This window comes from Ovis aries, chromosome 8, assembly GCF_016772045.2.
Source record: "Ovis aries strain OAR_USU_Benz2616 breed Rambouillet chromosome 8, ARS-UI_Ramb_v3.0, whole genome shotgun sequence".
Taxonomy (NCBI): Eukaryota; Metazoa; Chordata; class Mammalia; order Artiodactyla; family Bovidae; genus Ovis; species Ovis aries.
This window is the reverse complement of record NC_056061.1, coordinates 57087323-57103411: the sequence shown is the minus strand read 5'-3', so window position 1 is coordinate 57103411 and position 16089 is coordinate 57087323. Positions and strand designations below refer to the sequence as shown.

The 16089-nt window shown below is 40.5% G+C and overlaps 1 protein-coding gene across 1 annotated transcript in view; it reads right to left on the bottom strand.

The window, feature by feature from the left end:
- ENPP3 (ectonucleotide pyrophosphatase/phosphodiesterase 3) overlaps positions 1 to 16089 on the bottom strand; it is an 89760-nt gene that overhangs the window by 61438 nt on the left and 12233 nt on the right. The window contains exons 3-4 of the mRNA XM_004011325.6: positions 10278 to 10400; positions 628 to 753 (exon numbers count right to left, since the gene is read on the bottom strand). Of these exons, the coding sequence (XP_004011374.4) occupies positions 628 to 753; positions 10278 to 10400 (249 nt within the window). The remainder of the gene's footprint in view (positions 1 to 627; positions 754 to 10277; positions 10401 to 16089) is intronic.

The window sequence follows — 16089 nt, the reverse complement described above, 5'->3', positions numbered from 1 at the left end:
TACACATGTTGATTATGAGAAAAGGGTTGACAGCAATTGCTTCAGCAAAACTTGAAGCAATTTTGTTGCTAAATGTATGTGTGCATTTTTCTTAAATCTCATCAGATATTTAGAGAGATTGGTGATTTTTTTAAATCTGCACCCCTAAAGTAGCAAAGCAAGTGAAATCAGGCATTGATAAACCTGGATTCTCATCTTGGCTCTGCATGACTTCTCGCCAGTCCTAAATCAGCCATTAAACCAACCACTCAGGACATAGTTGTTTCAACAATCCTATTGGTTTAACCAACTGCTATTTGGGCCAGAGAATCTTGTTTGCGATGTTTTAACTTTAGGATCTGCCATCCCATGTCTCAAACCATAAGGATGTCTATGATAGTCATTGGACTGAAAAAGATCTTGCTCTACAGACAACATGGAACGTTGAGTTTTTTCTTCTATAACATCTACGCTATGAGCTCATTTTCTCTATCATACACAAAACACATTTCTTCTCACAGTAAACACATTGTGTCTTTTCTTCCACACAGAGTGGCTAAAAATTCTTTAACTGGTTTTAATATTTGCAGCCTAGGCCAGCTCTAAGGTCACTGAACTCATGGAGGCAAAGGGGCAACACCTGCTTACCTTGGCAAACACTCTTATAGTCAGCACAGCAGTCTTTCCTCTGTAAACAGTCATCTGAACAAGAGCAAAGGCTGGATTCCAATCTGGTTTCCCCACAGCGAAATTTATTGCACGTCCATATTTGAGCTGAAGAATTACACATTTCAGTTTTGAGCATACAACTTCTTTTAAGCATCCAATACCAAAAATATAAACTTCATGCATTTCTTCTTGTATTACCATACAGTCAAATGCTTAGTTTATCTGCATCCACCAATGAAAATACATAACACAAATAAGGGGCAATCCACCACTTTTCCTCTTTTGGCATGGGTGGCAGAGAGGAATGTAGCTTTATAAGCTGTGTTTCTGGTCTACCTATCAGGTACACCTCTGAGTTTGGAGAAACTGAACACCTGTCCTATTCCCACCCAAGGATAAAAGAACTACCAGCCTTGAGTGACCATCTCCACCCAAAAGCAGCCTGCCCAGCCTGATCTAAGGACCAACATCAAGGAAGAGGCAGGGACAACAGGAGTAACAGGAACATGGTCAGGTCTGTAAGCACATAGGCAGCCAGGGTACATTCCAGCTGACAGTAAAGAATGGTAGATCAGCTCCCCAACGTGCCTCTGGTATTTTTCCAAGATAAGCACTTAATGTGAGATCAGTTTCAGTAAATCTAGAGGAGATTGTTTCCTAAAGGGCCACCTGCCAGGAAATGGTGACTGGCATTAATGTCAGCCCTATGATCAGACAAACGCATTGGCTAGGTGACAGCTGTAAGTTTCAGTCATGCAGTGCTCTTCATTCTTCATTATATATTATGTACTTAGAAAGAAAAGATTTTTAATAATGAATCAAAGGGAATACAGAGCTTATGCATACTGGGTTATCTCCTCTACCTCAAGCCCTTTTCAGAATAATGTAAGGAGCTCTACTCTTCTAATCTTCATTATCATTAAACCACTAGACACACCACCACCACTTCCCTTGACTTCCTAGAAAATTAGATATTGCAAACTAAGCTGTCTCTTCCACCTCAAGAACAATGTTTCTCCCAATTAAAATAAATAAATTTTTTTAGGAGAACAGCATAAAGATGGCAGAGGAATAGGACGGGAAGACCACTTTCTCCCTCACAAATTCCTCAAAAGAACATTTCAACGCCGAGCAAACTCCACAAAACAACTTCTGTAGGACATCAGGCAACCAGAAAGGCAGACCACTGTCTTCAAAAACAGGTAGAAAAAAATATAAAAGATGAAAAAGGAGACAAAGGAGGTGGGGAGGGAGCTCGGTCCCGGGAAGGGAAGCCCATCCCGGGAAGGGAATTTTAAGAAGAGAGGTCTCCAAACACCAGGAAACACTCTCCCTGCCGAGTCTGTGGCGAGCCTTGGAAACGCACAGGGCAACATAACGGGAAGGAAAAATAAAGAAATAATTAAAACCAAGAGATTACAAGCCCAACAGTAACTCCCCCAGCGGAAAAGCAGCACAGACGCCTGCATCCGCCATTGGGAAGTGGGGGCAGGGCAGGGACGCGCGGGAGGCGCGGGCTGCAGAGCTTTGTAAGAATCGGGCAGGAACGCCCCATGCGCAACCAGAACGATCTAACTTGGGCTAGCAAACCAGACTGTGGGATAGCTACCACGCAAAAAGCTCGAACATAAGACACCGCCAGGACCGAGCACAGAACAAAGGACGGAACGGAAAAAGCCGGCTGCAGACCATCCCCCGCCGGGGACAGGCAGCCAGAGCCGTAAGGACTGGAAAGGGGCAATTGCAGACCCGGAGAGACTTTATTCACCTAACTGCAAGCAGGCTTCTTTGCTAAGACTTCTGGGGGTGCTGGACAGTCACCATCTGCCTCATGGGGGGCGCCAGCAGTCCACCCAGAAAGCTGAGCAGCAGTGGCAGAAAAGGTGACAAGCCGCAGTGATTGCGCTCGGCAAACTCCTGAGCTACTCAGACCTGGGAAGGGCACAAAGCGCAGTCCCAGCCAAATCTGTGCCTCTGAGGGCTGCCTGAGCGCCGAACCTGAGCGGCTTGGACTGGGGAAGTGCACGCAGCCTAGGGCCGGCCCCAGACGGTTCCCGGCTGAGCATCGTAGAGCTGGAGCGGTTTGTGCGCCGCAAGAAGGGACAGGTCGAGCGGGGCTGAGACACTGTGTGCACACGACAGTGCTATTTGTTTGCAGCATCCCCCCCTCCCCACAGCACGACTGAACTAGTGAGCCTAAAAAACCAGCAAACAGAAGAAGTTAAACAGAGGGAACCACCTTGGAAGTGATCCCACACAGCCCACAACATCAGAGAAGGGCCAGAAATATTTTTACTATTTTTAAAATCATTCTTTTTTTTTCTTTTTTCTTTTTTTTTCTAACTTTTTTTAAAATTGTTAAGTCTTCTATTTCTCCTCTAATTTTTATTTCTATAACCTACCATTACTATTTTTTAAAAAAAAGACTTTTTTTTTTTTTTAAGGCAAACACCATATATAGTCTTTGGATGGTTGTTGGTGGTTTTTTGTTTTTTTGTTGTTGTTGTTGTTTTTTGTTTGTTTGTTTTTTTAATAATTCTTGTGTTTTTTTTCTTTCTTCCTTTTTGCTTCTGCTTCTTTTCTTTAATATTGTATTTTTGAGAATCCAACCTCTACTCTAGATTTTTAATCTTTGCTCTTAGGTTTTTGTTGTCAATTTTGTACATTTAAAAACCCAAACTTCACTACCCAAGTTTACCTGAGAGGGAGATTACTGGCTTGACCACTCTCTCCTCCTTTGGACTCTCCTTTTTCTCCACCAGGTGGCCTCTGTCTCTTTTCTCCCCCATCTCTTCTCTATCCAACTCTGTGAATCTCTGTGTGTTCCAGATGGTGGAGAACACCTAAGGAACTGGTTACTGGCAGGATTTGTCTCTCTCCTTCTCATTCCTCTCTCTTATCCTCCTGGTCACCTCTGTCTACTTCCTCCCTCTCCTCTTCCCCGTATAACTCCGTAAATACCTCTGAGTGGTCCAGACTATAGAGCGCACATAAGGAAGTGACTACTGGCTAGCTTGCTCTCTCCTCTTTTGACCTCACCGCATCTCATTCCAGTTACCTCTAACTACCCCCTCCATCTTCTTTTCTCCTTGTAACTCAGTGAACCTCTCTGAGTGTCCCTCAATGTGGAGAAACTTTTCATCTTTAACCTAGATGTTTTATCATCAGTGCTGTATAGATGGAGAAGTCTAGAGACTATTGTAAAAATAAAACTGAAAACCAGAAGCAGGAGGCTTAAATCCAAAGCCTGAAAACATTAGAGAACTCTTGAATTCAGGGAACATTAAGCAATAGGAGCTCATCAAATGCCTTCATACCTACACTGAAACCAAGCTCCACCCAAGGGCCAACAAGTTCCAAAACAAGACATACCACTCAAATTCTCCAGCAACACAGGAACACTCCCCTGAGCTTCAATATACAGGCAGCTCAAAATTATTCCAAAACCTTTGATGTCTCATAACCCATTACTGGTCACTCCACTGCACTCCAGACAGAAGAAACCCAGCTCCACCCACTAGAACTCCAACACAAGCCTCCCTAACCAGGAAACCTTGACAAGCCACTGATACAACCCCACCCACAGTGAGAAAGCTCCATAATAAAGAGAACTCCACAAATTACCAGAATATAAAAAGGCCACCCCAAACGCAGCAATATAACCAAGATGAAGAGACAGAGGAATACTCAGCAGGGAAAGGAAGAGGAAAGTTGCCCACCAAACCAAACAAAAGAGGAAGAAGTAGGAAATCTACCGGAGAAGGAATTCTGAATATTGATAGTGAAAATGATCCAAAATCTTGAAATCAAAAAGGAATCACAGAAAAATAGCCTAGAGACAAGGATTGAGAAGATGCAAGAAAGGTTTAACAAGGACCTAGAAGAAATAAAAAAGAGTCAAAATATAATGAATAATGCAATAAATGAGATCAGAAACACTCTGGAGGCAACAAATAGTAGAATAACGGAGGCAGAAGATAGGGTTAGTGAAATAGAAGATAGAATGGTAGAAATAAATGAATCAGAGAGGAAACAAGAAAAACGAATTAAAAGAAATGAGGACAATCTCAGAGACCTCCAGGACAATATGAAACGCTCCAACATTCGAATTATAGGAGTCCCAGAAGAAGAAGACAGAAAGAAAGATCATGAGAAAATCCTTGAGGAGATAATAGTTGAAAACTTCCCTAAAATGGGGAAGGAAATAATCACCCAAGTCCAAGAAACACAGAGAGTTCCAAATAGGATAAACCCAAGGCGAAACACCCCAAGACACATATTAATCAAATTAACAAAGATCAAACACAAAGAACAAATATTAAAAGCAGCAAGGGAAAAACAAAAAATAACACACAAGGGGATTCCCATAAGGATAACAGCTGATCTTTCAATAGAAACTCTTCAGGCCAGGAGGGAATGGCAAGACATACTTAAAGTGATGAAAGACAATAACCTACAGCCCAGATTACTGTACCCAGCAAGGATCTCATTCAAATACGAAGGAGAAATCAAAAGCTTTACAGATAAGCAAAAGCTGAGAGAATTCAGCACCACCAAACCAGCTCTCCAACAAATGCTAAAGGATATTCTCTAGACAGGAAACACGAAAGGGTGTATAAACCCAAACCCAAAACAATAAAGTAAATGACAATGGGATCATACTTATCAATAATTACCTTAAACGTAAATGGGTTGAACGCCCCAACCAAAAGGCAAAGACTGGCCGAATGGATACAAAAACAAGACCCCTCTATATGCTGCTTACAAGAGACCCACCTCAAAACAAGGGACACATACAGACTGAAAGTGAAGGGCTGGAAAAAGATATACCACGCAAATAGAGACCAAAAGAAAGCAGGAGTGGCAATACTCATATCCGATAAAATAGACTTTAAAACAAAGGCTGTGAAAAGAGACAAAGAAGGCCACTACATAATGATCAAAGGATCAATCCAAGAAGAAGATATAACAATTATAAATATATATGCACCCAATATAGGAGCACCGCAACATGTAAGACAAATGCTAACAAGTATGAAAGGGAAAATCAACAATAACACAATAATAGTGGGAGACTTTAATACCCCACTCACACCTATGGACAGATCAACTGAACAGAAAATTAACAAAGAAACGCAAACTTTAAATGATACATTAGATCAGTTAGACCTAATTGATATCTATAGGACATTTCACCCCAAAACAATGAATTTCACCTTTTTGTCAAGTGCTCATGGAACCTTCTCCAGGATAGATCACATCCTGGGCCATAAATCTAAACTTGATAAATTCAAAAAAATCTAAATCATTCCAAGCATCTTTTCTGACCATAATGCATTAAGATTAGATCTCAATTACAGGAGAAAAACTATTAAAAATTCCAACATATGGAGGTTGAACAACACACTTCTGAATAACCAACAAATCATAGAAGAAATCAAAAAAGAAATCAAAATATGCATAGAAACTAATGAAAATGAAAACACAACAACCCCAAAACCTGTGGGACACTATAAAAGCAGTGCTAAGAGGAAAGTTCATAGCAATACAGGCATACCTCAAGAAACAAGAAAAAAGTCAAATAAATAACCTAACTCTACAACTAAAGCAACTAGAAAAGGAAGAATTGGAGAACCCCAGAGTTAGTAGAAGGAAAGAAATCTTAAAAATTAGGGCAGAAATAAATGCAAAAGAAACAAAAGAGACCATAGCAAAAATCAACAAAGCCAAAAGCTGGTTCTTTGAAAGGATAAATAAAATTGACAAACCATTAGCCAGACTCATCAAGAAGCAAAGAGAGAAAAATCAAATCAATAAAATTAGAAATGAAAATGGAGAGATCACAACAGACAACACAGAAATACAAAGGATCATAAGAGACTACTATCAGTAGTTGTATGCCAATAAAATGGACAACGTGGAAGAAATGGACAAATTCTTAGAAAAGTACAATTTTCCAAAACTGAACCAGGAAGAAATCGAAAATCTTAACAGACCCATCACAAGCACGGAAATTGAAACTGTAATCAGAAATATTCCAGCAAACAAAAGCCCAGGTCCAGACGGCTTCACAGCTGAATTCTACCAAAAATTTCGAGAAGAGCTAACACCTATCCTCCTCAAACTCTTCCAGAAAATTGCAGAGGAAGGGAAACTTCCAAACTCATTCTATGAGGCCACCATCACCCTAATACCAAAACCTGACAAAGATGTCACAAAAAAAGAAAACTACAGGCCAATATCACTGATGAACATAGATGCAAAAATCCTCAACAAAATTCTAGCAATCAGAATCCAACAACACATTAAAAAGATCATACACCATGACCAAGTGGGCTTTATTCCAGGGATGCAAGGATTCTTCAATATCAGCAGATCAATCAATGTAATTCACCACATTAACAAATTGAAAAATAAAAACCATATGATTATCTCAATAGATGCAGAGAAGGCCTTTGACAAAATTCAACATCCATTTATGATAAAAACTCTCCAGAAAGCAGGAATAGAAGGAACATACCTCAACATAATAAAAGCTATCTATGACAAACCCACAGCAAACATTATCCTCAGTGGTGAAAAATTGAAAGCATTTCCCCTAAAGGCAGGAACAAGACAAGGGTGTCCACTTTCACCGCTACTATTCAACATAGTTCTGGAAGTTTTGGCCACAGCAATCAGAGCAGAAAAAGAAATAAAAGGAATCCAAATTGGAAAAGGAGAAGTAAAACTCTCACTGTTTGCAGATAACATGATCCTCTACATGGAAAACCCTGAAGACTCCACCAGAAAATTACTAGAGCTCATCAATGAATATAGTAAAGTTGCAGGATATAAAATCAACACACAGAAATCCCTTGCATTCCTATACACTAATAATGAGAAAGTAGAAAAAGACATTAAGGAAACAATTCCATTCACCATTGCAACGAAAAGAATAAAATACTTAGGAATATATCTACCTAAAGAAACTAAAGACCTATATATAGAAAACTATAAAACACTGATGAAAGAAATCAAAGAGGACACTAATAGATGGAGAAATATACCATGGTCATGGATTGGAAGAATCAATATAGTGAAAATGAGTATACTACCCAAAGCAATTTACAAATTCAATGCAATCCCTATCAAGCTACCAGCCATATTTTTCACAGAACTAGAACAAATAATTTCAAGATTTGTATGGAAATACAAAAAACCTCGAAATGCCAAAGCAATCTTGAGAAATAAGAATGGAACGGGAGGAATCAACTTGCCTGACTTCAGGCTCTACTACAAAGCCACAGTCATCAAGACAGTATGGTACTGGCACAAAGACAGACATATAGATCAATGGAACAAAATAGAAAGCCCAGAGATAAATCCACACACATATGGACACCTTATCTTTGACAAAGGAGGCAAGAATATACAATGGAGTAAAGACAATCTCTTTAACAAGTGGTGCTGGGAAAACTGGTCAACCACTTGTAAAAGAATGAAACTAGATCACTTTCTAACACCGCACACAAAAATAAACTCAAAATGGATTAAAGATCTAAATGTAAGACCAGAAACTATAAAACTCCTAGAGGAGAACATAGGCAAAACACTCTGACATAAATCACAGCAGGATCCTCTATGATCCACCTCCCAGAATTCTGGAAATAAAAGCAAAAATAAACAAATGGGATCTAATTAAAATAAAAAGCTTCTTCACAACAAAGGAAACTATAAGCAAGGTGAAAAGACAGCCTTCTGAATGGGAGAAAATAATAGCAAATGAAGCAACTGACAAACAACTAATCTCAAAAATATACAAGCAACTTATGCAGCTCAATTCCAGAAAAATAAACGACCCAATCAAAAAAATGGGCCAAAGAACTAAATAGACATTTCTCCAGAGAAGACATAGGGATGGCTAACAAACACATGAAAAGATGCTCAACATCACTCATTATTAGAGAAATGCAAATCAAAATCACAATGAGATACCAATTCACACCAGTCAGAATGGCTGTGATCCAAAAATCTGCAAGCAATAAATGCTGGAGAGGGTGTGGAGAAAAGGGAAGATTCCTACACTGTTGGTGGGAATGCAAACTAGTACAGCCACTATGGAGAACAGTGTGGAGATTCCTTAAAAAATTGCAAATAGAACTACCTTACAACCCAGCAATCCCACTGCTGGGCATACACACCAAGGAAACCAGAATTGAAAGAGACACATGTACCCCAATGTTCATCGCAGCACTGTTTATAATAGCCAGGACATGGAAACAACCTAGATGTCCATCAGCAGATGAATGGATAAGAAAGCTGTGGTACATATACACAATGGAGTATTACTCAGCCGTTAAAAAGAATTCATTTGAATCAGTTCTGGTGAGATGGATGAAACTGGAGCCGATTATACAGAGTGAAGTAAGCCAGAAAAAAAAAACACCAATACAGTATACTAACACATATATATGGAATTTAGGAAGATGGCAATGACGACCCTGTATGCAAGATAGGAAAAAAGACACAGCTGTGTATAACAGACTTTTGGACTCAGAGGGAGAGGGAGAGGGTGGGATGATTTGGGAGAATGGCATTCTATCATGTATACTATCATGTAAGAATTGAATCACCAGTCTATGTCTGACGCAGGATACAGCATGCTTGGGGCTGGTGCATGGGGATGACTCAGAGAGATGTTATGGGGAGGGAGGTGGGCGGGGGGTTCATGTTTGGGAACACATGTAAGAATTAAAGATTTTAAAATTAAAAAAATAAAAAACTAAAAAAAATAATAAAAATAAAATAAATAATTTTTTTAAAAAAGAACAATGTTTCTCAAGGTGTGTTCTATGGAGCACTGGCATCAGAATCACCAAGAATCACCAGCTTTCTATAGGAGTCATGCTCTCCAAGAATCACTAAAAATGAAATTAAATAAGATGACAAGCCATTGGAAAACTTGCCTTTGAAATGCGTATAATTTGACAGTATTTTATCTGCTGGAAACTTATTCCTCAACCTCAACTAAACAAAGTGTGAATTCTATCTTTAGAATACCGAAAAAGAGGACAGGCTAATACTAGATCCTGAATACAAGGTATTATGGGCTGAATTGTGTCCCTTCCCAAAAATACTGAAGTCTTAACTCTCTTCCCCCATTACTACGAATGTGACCTTATTTAGAAAAGATTCTTTGCAGACAAATTAAAATGAGGTCATTAGCATGGGTCCCAACCCAGTGTGACTGGTATTCTTCTTGTAACAAGAGGAAATTTGGACATGAACACATGCAGAGGGAAGACTGTGAAGAAACGGGGAGAAGGTCATCTGAAGATAAGGGCAGATTTTTCAGTTTTGCTGCTACAAGCCAAGGAACACCAAGGATGGCCAGCAACCTACCAAAACCTAGAAAAGAGGCAGGGAATGGATTCTCCCTCACAATTTTGGAATGAACCAACCCTGCCAACACTTAGAACTTGGACTTCTAGTTTCCAGAACTTCTGTGGCTTAAGCCACTCAGTATGTGGGACTTTGTTACGTCAGTCCAAGCAAACTATTAACACACAAGTGTCTGGCGAACATTTGCACATGCATTAATGATCACACAACCAACATGCTAATAAATTTGCTCTCAGAGTTCATACTTGATTGCACACAGGTGTCTTCAAAGTCCCAGCAGCAGTCGCCTCGGCCTTTACATCCTGCATCACAGCGGCAGCCCTCCAGTCCTTTATGTGAGGCATCAAAGCATTTTTTTCTGCAGCTGCCTGTAGGGAGAAGGGATTAGGCAATCAGTGCTCAGCAGTTATCCAATGTCTCAAAGTTTGATGGTGGAAGCACAAGAAGCACCCAGCACAGATTAGGACAGAAAAATAGATAAGTTTTATTGCATTACCTGACTCATGAGTGCAAAGTGATAAATAATGAGTAATACATAATAACTGGTTTTTCCCCAGGACTCCAGAGAAGTCTCAGACTCAAAGACACCAGGGGCCATTAGGAGAGGGTAGGAGGGACAAACAGAGGCTAAATGTAGTGAAATTGGTTGAAAGTCTGGACCCCACCTCCCACTTCAGAATAGAAGGCTCATAATTTGGAAGAAAGTGGGAGGAGTTGCTTTCATCACAGAGGCAGCAGACATGGAGGACAGCCATAATGAGAAAAAAGAATGAACAAGTCTTACTCTTCAATGGAACAGATGGTCACCAGACTTTTGAGTATAGCAGGATAGCATCCAACATGAAGGATCAGGACAAACAAGAGAAAAAGGGAAAACTTTTGAAGAGGAAATAATGCAAGGAGTAGAAGAGTTAAACACACACACACACGCAATTGATTGAGATGCTCAGAAAAGATATCACATTCATGAAATAAGAAGTAAACTAATTTAAAAAAGGCAAATCATATTCAGGGTGCTCTTGGAAATAAAAAGCGTGAGAGCAGTATTGAAAAATTCAGTGGAGGGGTGTGGTAGGCAGAATTATGGCTCTCAGGAAGGTTCCCTCCCCTAATCCTCGAGTCTATGAATATATTGCCTTACATGGTAAAGGGGCTTTGCAGATGTAATTGAGTCTACTACTTAGCTGACCCTGAAACAGGGAGGTGGTACTGAAAAGTGAAAACAAAGAAAATAAAAATGATATTGTTAAAGAAATCATAATAAAATTTCCCAGAATTGAAGAGCAAACATTATTACATCAAAATTGTTCACCAAATTTTCACAGCAAAACTCATACCAAGGTATCAGCAGGGTTAGAGAGATCTGGGAAGCTCCCAGAGAAAGAGCAGAAGAAATATATAAAGGATCTTAAGTCAGAATGATATCAGAAAAGCAACACTGGGAGAGGGCATAGGTCAAATGACATGTTGGATACATGCAATAAGTAGATAGGTGCATAAGAATAGGTGCATGCATAGCAATTAGATAGCAACAAAGTTTAGTGAGAAAGTAAGGGGAAAGGTTAATATACCATTTACATAAAATGTCTTTACATTTTTACTTTCATTCTGCTCCTTTGAAACATTTTCTGCACTTGGCTTTCAGGACACAGCAATCACCTGGCTTCCCTCCCACATTCTTGTCCACTCTTTCCTAGTCTTCTTCCTTCATCTTCCAATCCTTTAAGGCTAGCATACCCTGGTCACATTGCTTTAAATCCCACATATGATGCTGGTATTCACCGTGTTTTATGTGCAGTCAGAACTTCCTTGAATGCCAGCCTTATATATCCAACTACTTTTTGACTTTTCTACTTGGACATCTAGTAGATACTTCAAATTTCACGTATCCAAAACTGAGTTCCTGATTATTCCTCCCAAACCAACTCCTTCTACAGTCTTATCTAATCTCAATTATGGAAATTCCATATCAGGAGTTCATGTTGAAATCCTGAGGTCATTCTTGACTATTCTATTTCTTACTCCATATTCAACCTGTTGATACAGTCTATCTATTACATCAAAAGATCTCCAGATCCAAATACTTCTTCCCAGTTACAATGCTACCACCCTGGTCCAAGACGTATGGCTCTTCTATATCATTGCAATAATTTTCTAACTTGTCTCTCTACTTCTAGTATCACTTGGGCATTTATTCAGCAGCCTGAGTGATCACATAGAAAAGCAAAGAGGGGGCGGTCCTAAGATGGCGGAGGAATAGGACAGGGAGACCACTTTCTCCCCCACAAATTCATCAAAAGAACATTTGAACGCTGAGTAAATTCCACAAAACAACTTCTGAATGCCTGCAGAGGACATCAGGCACCCAGAAAAGCAGCCCATTGTCTTCAAAAGGAGGTAGGAAAAAATATAAAAGATAAAAAGAGAGACAAAGAGGTAGGGATGGAGCTCCATCCTGGGAAGGGACTCAAAAAAGAGAGAAGTTTCCAAACGCTAGGAAACACTCTCACTGCTGAGTCTGTGGTGAGCCTTGGAACCAGAGGGTAACATAACTGAGAGGAAAAATAAATAAATAACTAAAACCCACAGATTACGTGCCCAACAGTAACTCCCCCAGCGGAGAAGCAGCGCAGATGCCTGCATTTGCCCCTAGCAAGTAGGGGCTGGGCAGGGAGGCGCAGGCTGCATTGCTTAGAGTAAGGATCGGGCCTGAATGCCCCGAGGGCAATCTGAGGAAACTAACTTGGGATAGCAAACCAGACTGTGGGATAGCTACCACGCAAAAAGCCCTAGCCTAAGACAATGCCAGGCCCGCTCACAGAACAAAGGACTGAGCAGACCTAGCCCAGCCCAGCCTCCTGCCTGGTGACAGGCAGGCGAGGGCAGCCAGAGCTGGAAGGGGGCAATCGCAGCCCCAGAGAGGCATTATCTACCAAAATGCAAGCAGGCTTAGTTGCTAACCAAAACTTCTTGGGATTTTGGATGGTCAACATCCGCCTGAGAAGGTGCACCAGTTGTACACCCAGAAAACCAAGCAGCAGGGATGGGGAAGGTGATAAGTCACAGCAATCGCGCTCACCAAACACCTGGCCACCTGAGCTGCTCGGACCTGGGAAGGGCACAAAACGCAGGCCCAACCGAATCTGCACCTCTGAGGACAACCCGAGTACCTGAACCTGAGCAGCTTAGACCTGGGAAGTGCATGCAACCCAGGGCCAGTCTCAGATAGTTCCTGGCAGAGCAACCTAGAGCCTAAACAGTGTAGACAGGGAAAGCACACACGCCGTGAGCAGGGGCAAACCCAGTGTGGCCAAGACACTGTGAGCAAGCACCAGTGTTATTTGTTTGCAGTGTCCTCCCTCCACAGCACGACTGAACGCGTGAGCCTAAAAAAGTGTCCACCACCGCCTCCTGTGTCAGGGTGGGAATTAGACACTGATGAGACCAGCAAACAGAAGAAGCTAAAACAGAGGGAACCTCCTTGGAAGTGACAGGTGCAATAGATTAAAACCCTGTAGTTAGTACCAACTACACTGGAAGGGGCCTATAGATCTTGAGAAATATAAGCCGGATCAAGGAACTATCCAAAAATGAACTGACCTCACACTGCCCACAACAATGCCAGAGAAAGTCCTAGATGTATTTTTACTATTTTTACTATCATTCTTTAATTTTTCTTTATTTTTTTATTTTAAGTCCTCTATTACTCCTTTAATTTTCATTTTTATAACCTATTATTACTTTTCAAAAAAAGAGACTCTATTTTTTAAAGCAAACTTCATATATATATATATATATTTTATAATTCTTGCGACTTTATTTTCTTTTTTTCTTTAATATTGCATTTTTGAAAATCCAACCTCTACTCTAGATTTTTAATCTTTGCTTTATAGTATTTGTTATCAATTTTGTACCTTTAAGAACCCAATCTTCATTACCCGTTTTTACTTGGGAGCGAGATCACTGGCCTGATTGCTCTCTCCCCCTTTGGACTCTCCTTTTTCTCCACCAGGTCGCCTCTATCTGCTCCCTCCCCCTTCTGTTCTCTACCCAACTCTGTGAATCTCTGTATGTTCCTGACTGTGGAGAACACTTAGGGAACTGATCACTGGCTGGATCTGTCTCTCTCCTTTTGATTCCCCCCTTTTATCTTCCTGGCCACCTCAGTCTCCTTCCTTCCTCTTCTCTTCTCTTCTCTGTGTAACTCCGTGAACATCACTGAGAGATCCAGACTGTGGAGAGCACATAGGGAAGTGATTACTGACTAGCTTTCTCTCTCCTCTTTTGATTCCACCTCATCTCATCCTGGTCACCTCTATCTCCCTCCTCCCTCTTCTCTTCTCCATGTAACTCTGTGTACCTCTCTGGGTGTCTCTCACTGTGGAGAAACTTTTCATCATTAATCTAGATGTTTTATCATTGGTGCTGTATAGATGGAGAAGTCTTGAGACTACTGTAAAAATAAGACTGAAAACCAGAAGCAGGAGGCTTAAGTCCAAATCCTGAGAACAACAGAGAACTCCTGACTCTAGGGAACATTAATCTACAGGAGCTCATCAAACGCCTCCATACCTACACTGAAACCAAGCACCACCCAAGGGCCAACAAGTTCCAGAGCAAGACATACCACACAAATTCTCCAGCAACACAGGAACATAGCCCTGAGCTTCAATATACAGGCTGCCCAAAGTCACTCCAAACCCACTGACAACTCGTAACTCATTACTGGATACTTCATTGCACTCCAGAGAGAAGAAACCCAGCTCCACCCACCATAACACAAGCTTCTCTAACCAGGAAACCTTGACAAGCCACCCATAGAACCCCACCCACAGTGAGGAAACTCCACAATAAAGAGAACTCCACAAACTGCCAGAATACAGGAAGGCCACCCCAAAAACAGCAATATAAACAAGATGAAGAGACAGAGGAATACCCAGCAGGTAAAGGAACAGGATAAATGCCCACCAAACCAAACAAAAGAGGAAGAGATAGGGAATCTACCTGATAAAGAATTCCAAATAATGATAATAGTGAAAATGATCCAAAATCTTGAAAACAAAATAATCACAGATTAAACAGCCTGGAGACAAGGATTGAGAAAATGCAAGAAAGTTTTAACAAGGACCTAGAAGAAATAAAAAAGAGTCAATATATAATGAATAATGCAATAAATGAGATCAAAAACACTGGAGGGAACCAACAGTAGAATAATGGAGGCAGAAGATAGGATTAGTGAGGTAGAAGATAGACTGGTAGAAATAAATGAATCAGAGGAAAAAAGAAAAAACAAATTAAAAGAAATGAGGACAATCTCAGAGACCTCTGGGACAATGTTAAATGCCTCAACATTCAAATCATAGGAGTCCCAGAAGAAGAAGACAAAAAGAAAGATCATGAGAAAATATTTGAGGAGATAATAGTTGATAACTTCCCTAAAGTGGGGAAGGAAATAATCACCCAACTCCAAGAAACCCAGAGAGTCCCAAACAGGATAAACCCAAGGCGAAACACCCCAAGACACATATTAATCACATTAACAAAGATCAAACACAAAGAATAAATATTAAAAGTAGCAAGGGAAAAATGACAAATAACACACAAAGGGATTCCCATAAGGATAACAGCTGATCTTTCAATAGAATCTCTTCAGACCAGGAGGGAATGTCAGGACATATTGAAAGTGATGAAAGAAAATAACCTACAGCCCAGATTACTGTACCCAGCAAGGATCTCATTCAAATATGAAGGAGAAATCAAAAGCTTTACAGACAAGCAAAAGCTGAGAGAATTCAGCACCACCAAACCAGCTCTCCAACAAATGCTAAAGGATCTTCTCTAGACAGGAAACACAAAAAGGGTATATAAACTCAAACCCAAAACAATAAAGTAAATGACAATGGGATCATACTTGTCAATAATTACCTTGAACATAAATGGGTTGAATGCCCCAACCAAAAGGGAAAGACTGGCTGAATGGATACAAAATCAAAACCCCTATATATGTTGTCTACAGGAGACCCACTTCAAAACAAGGGACACATACAGACTGAAAGT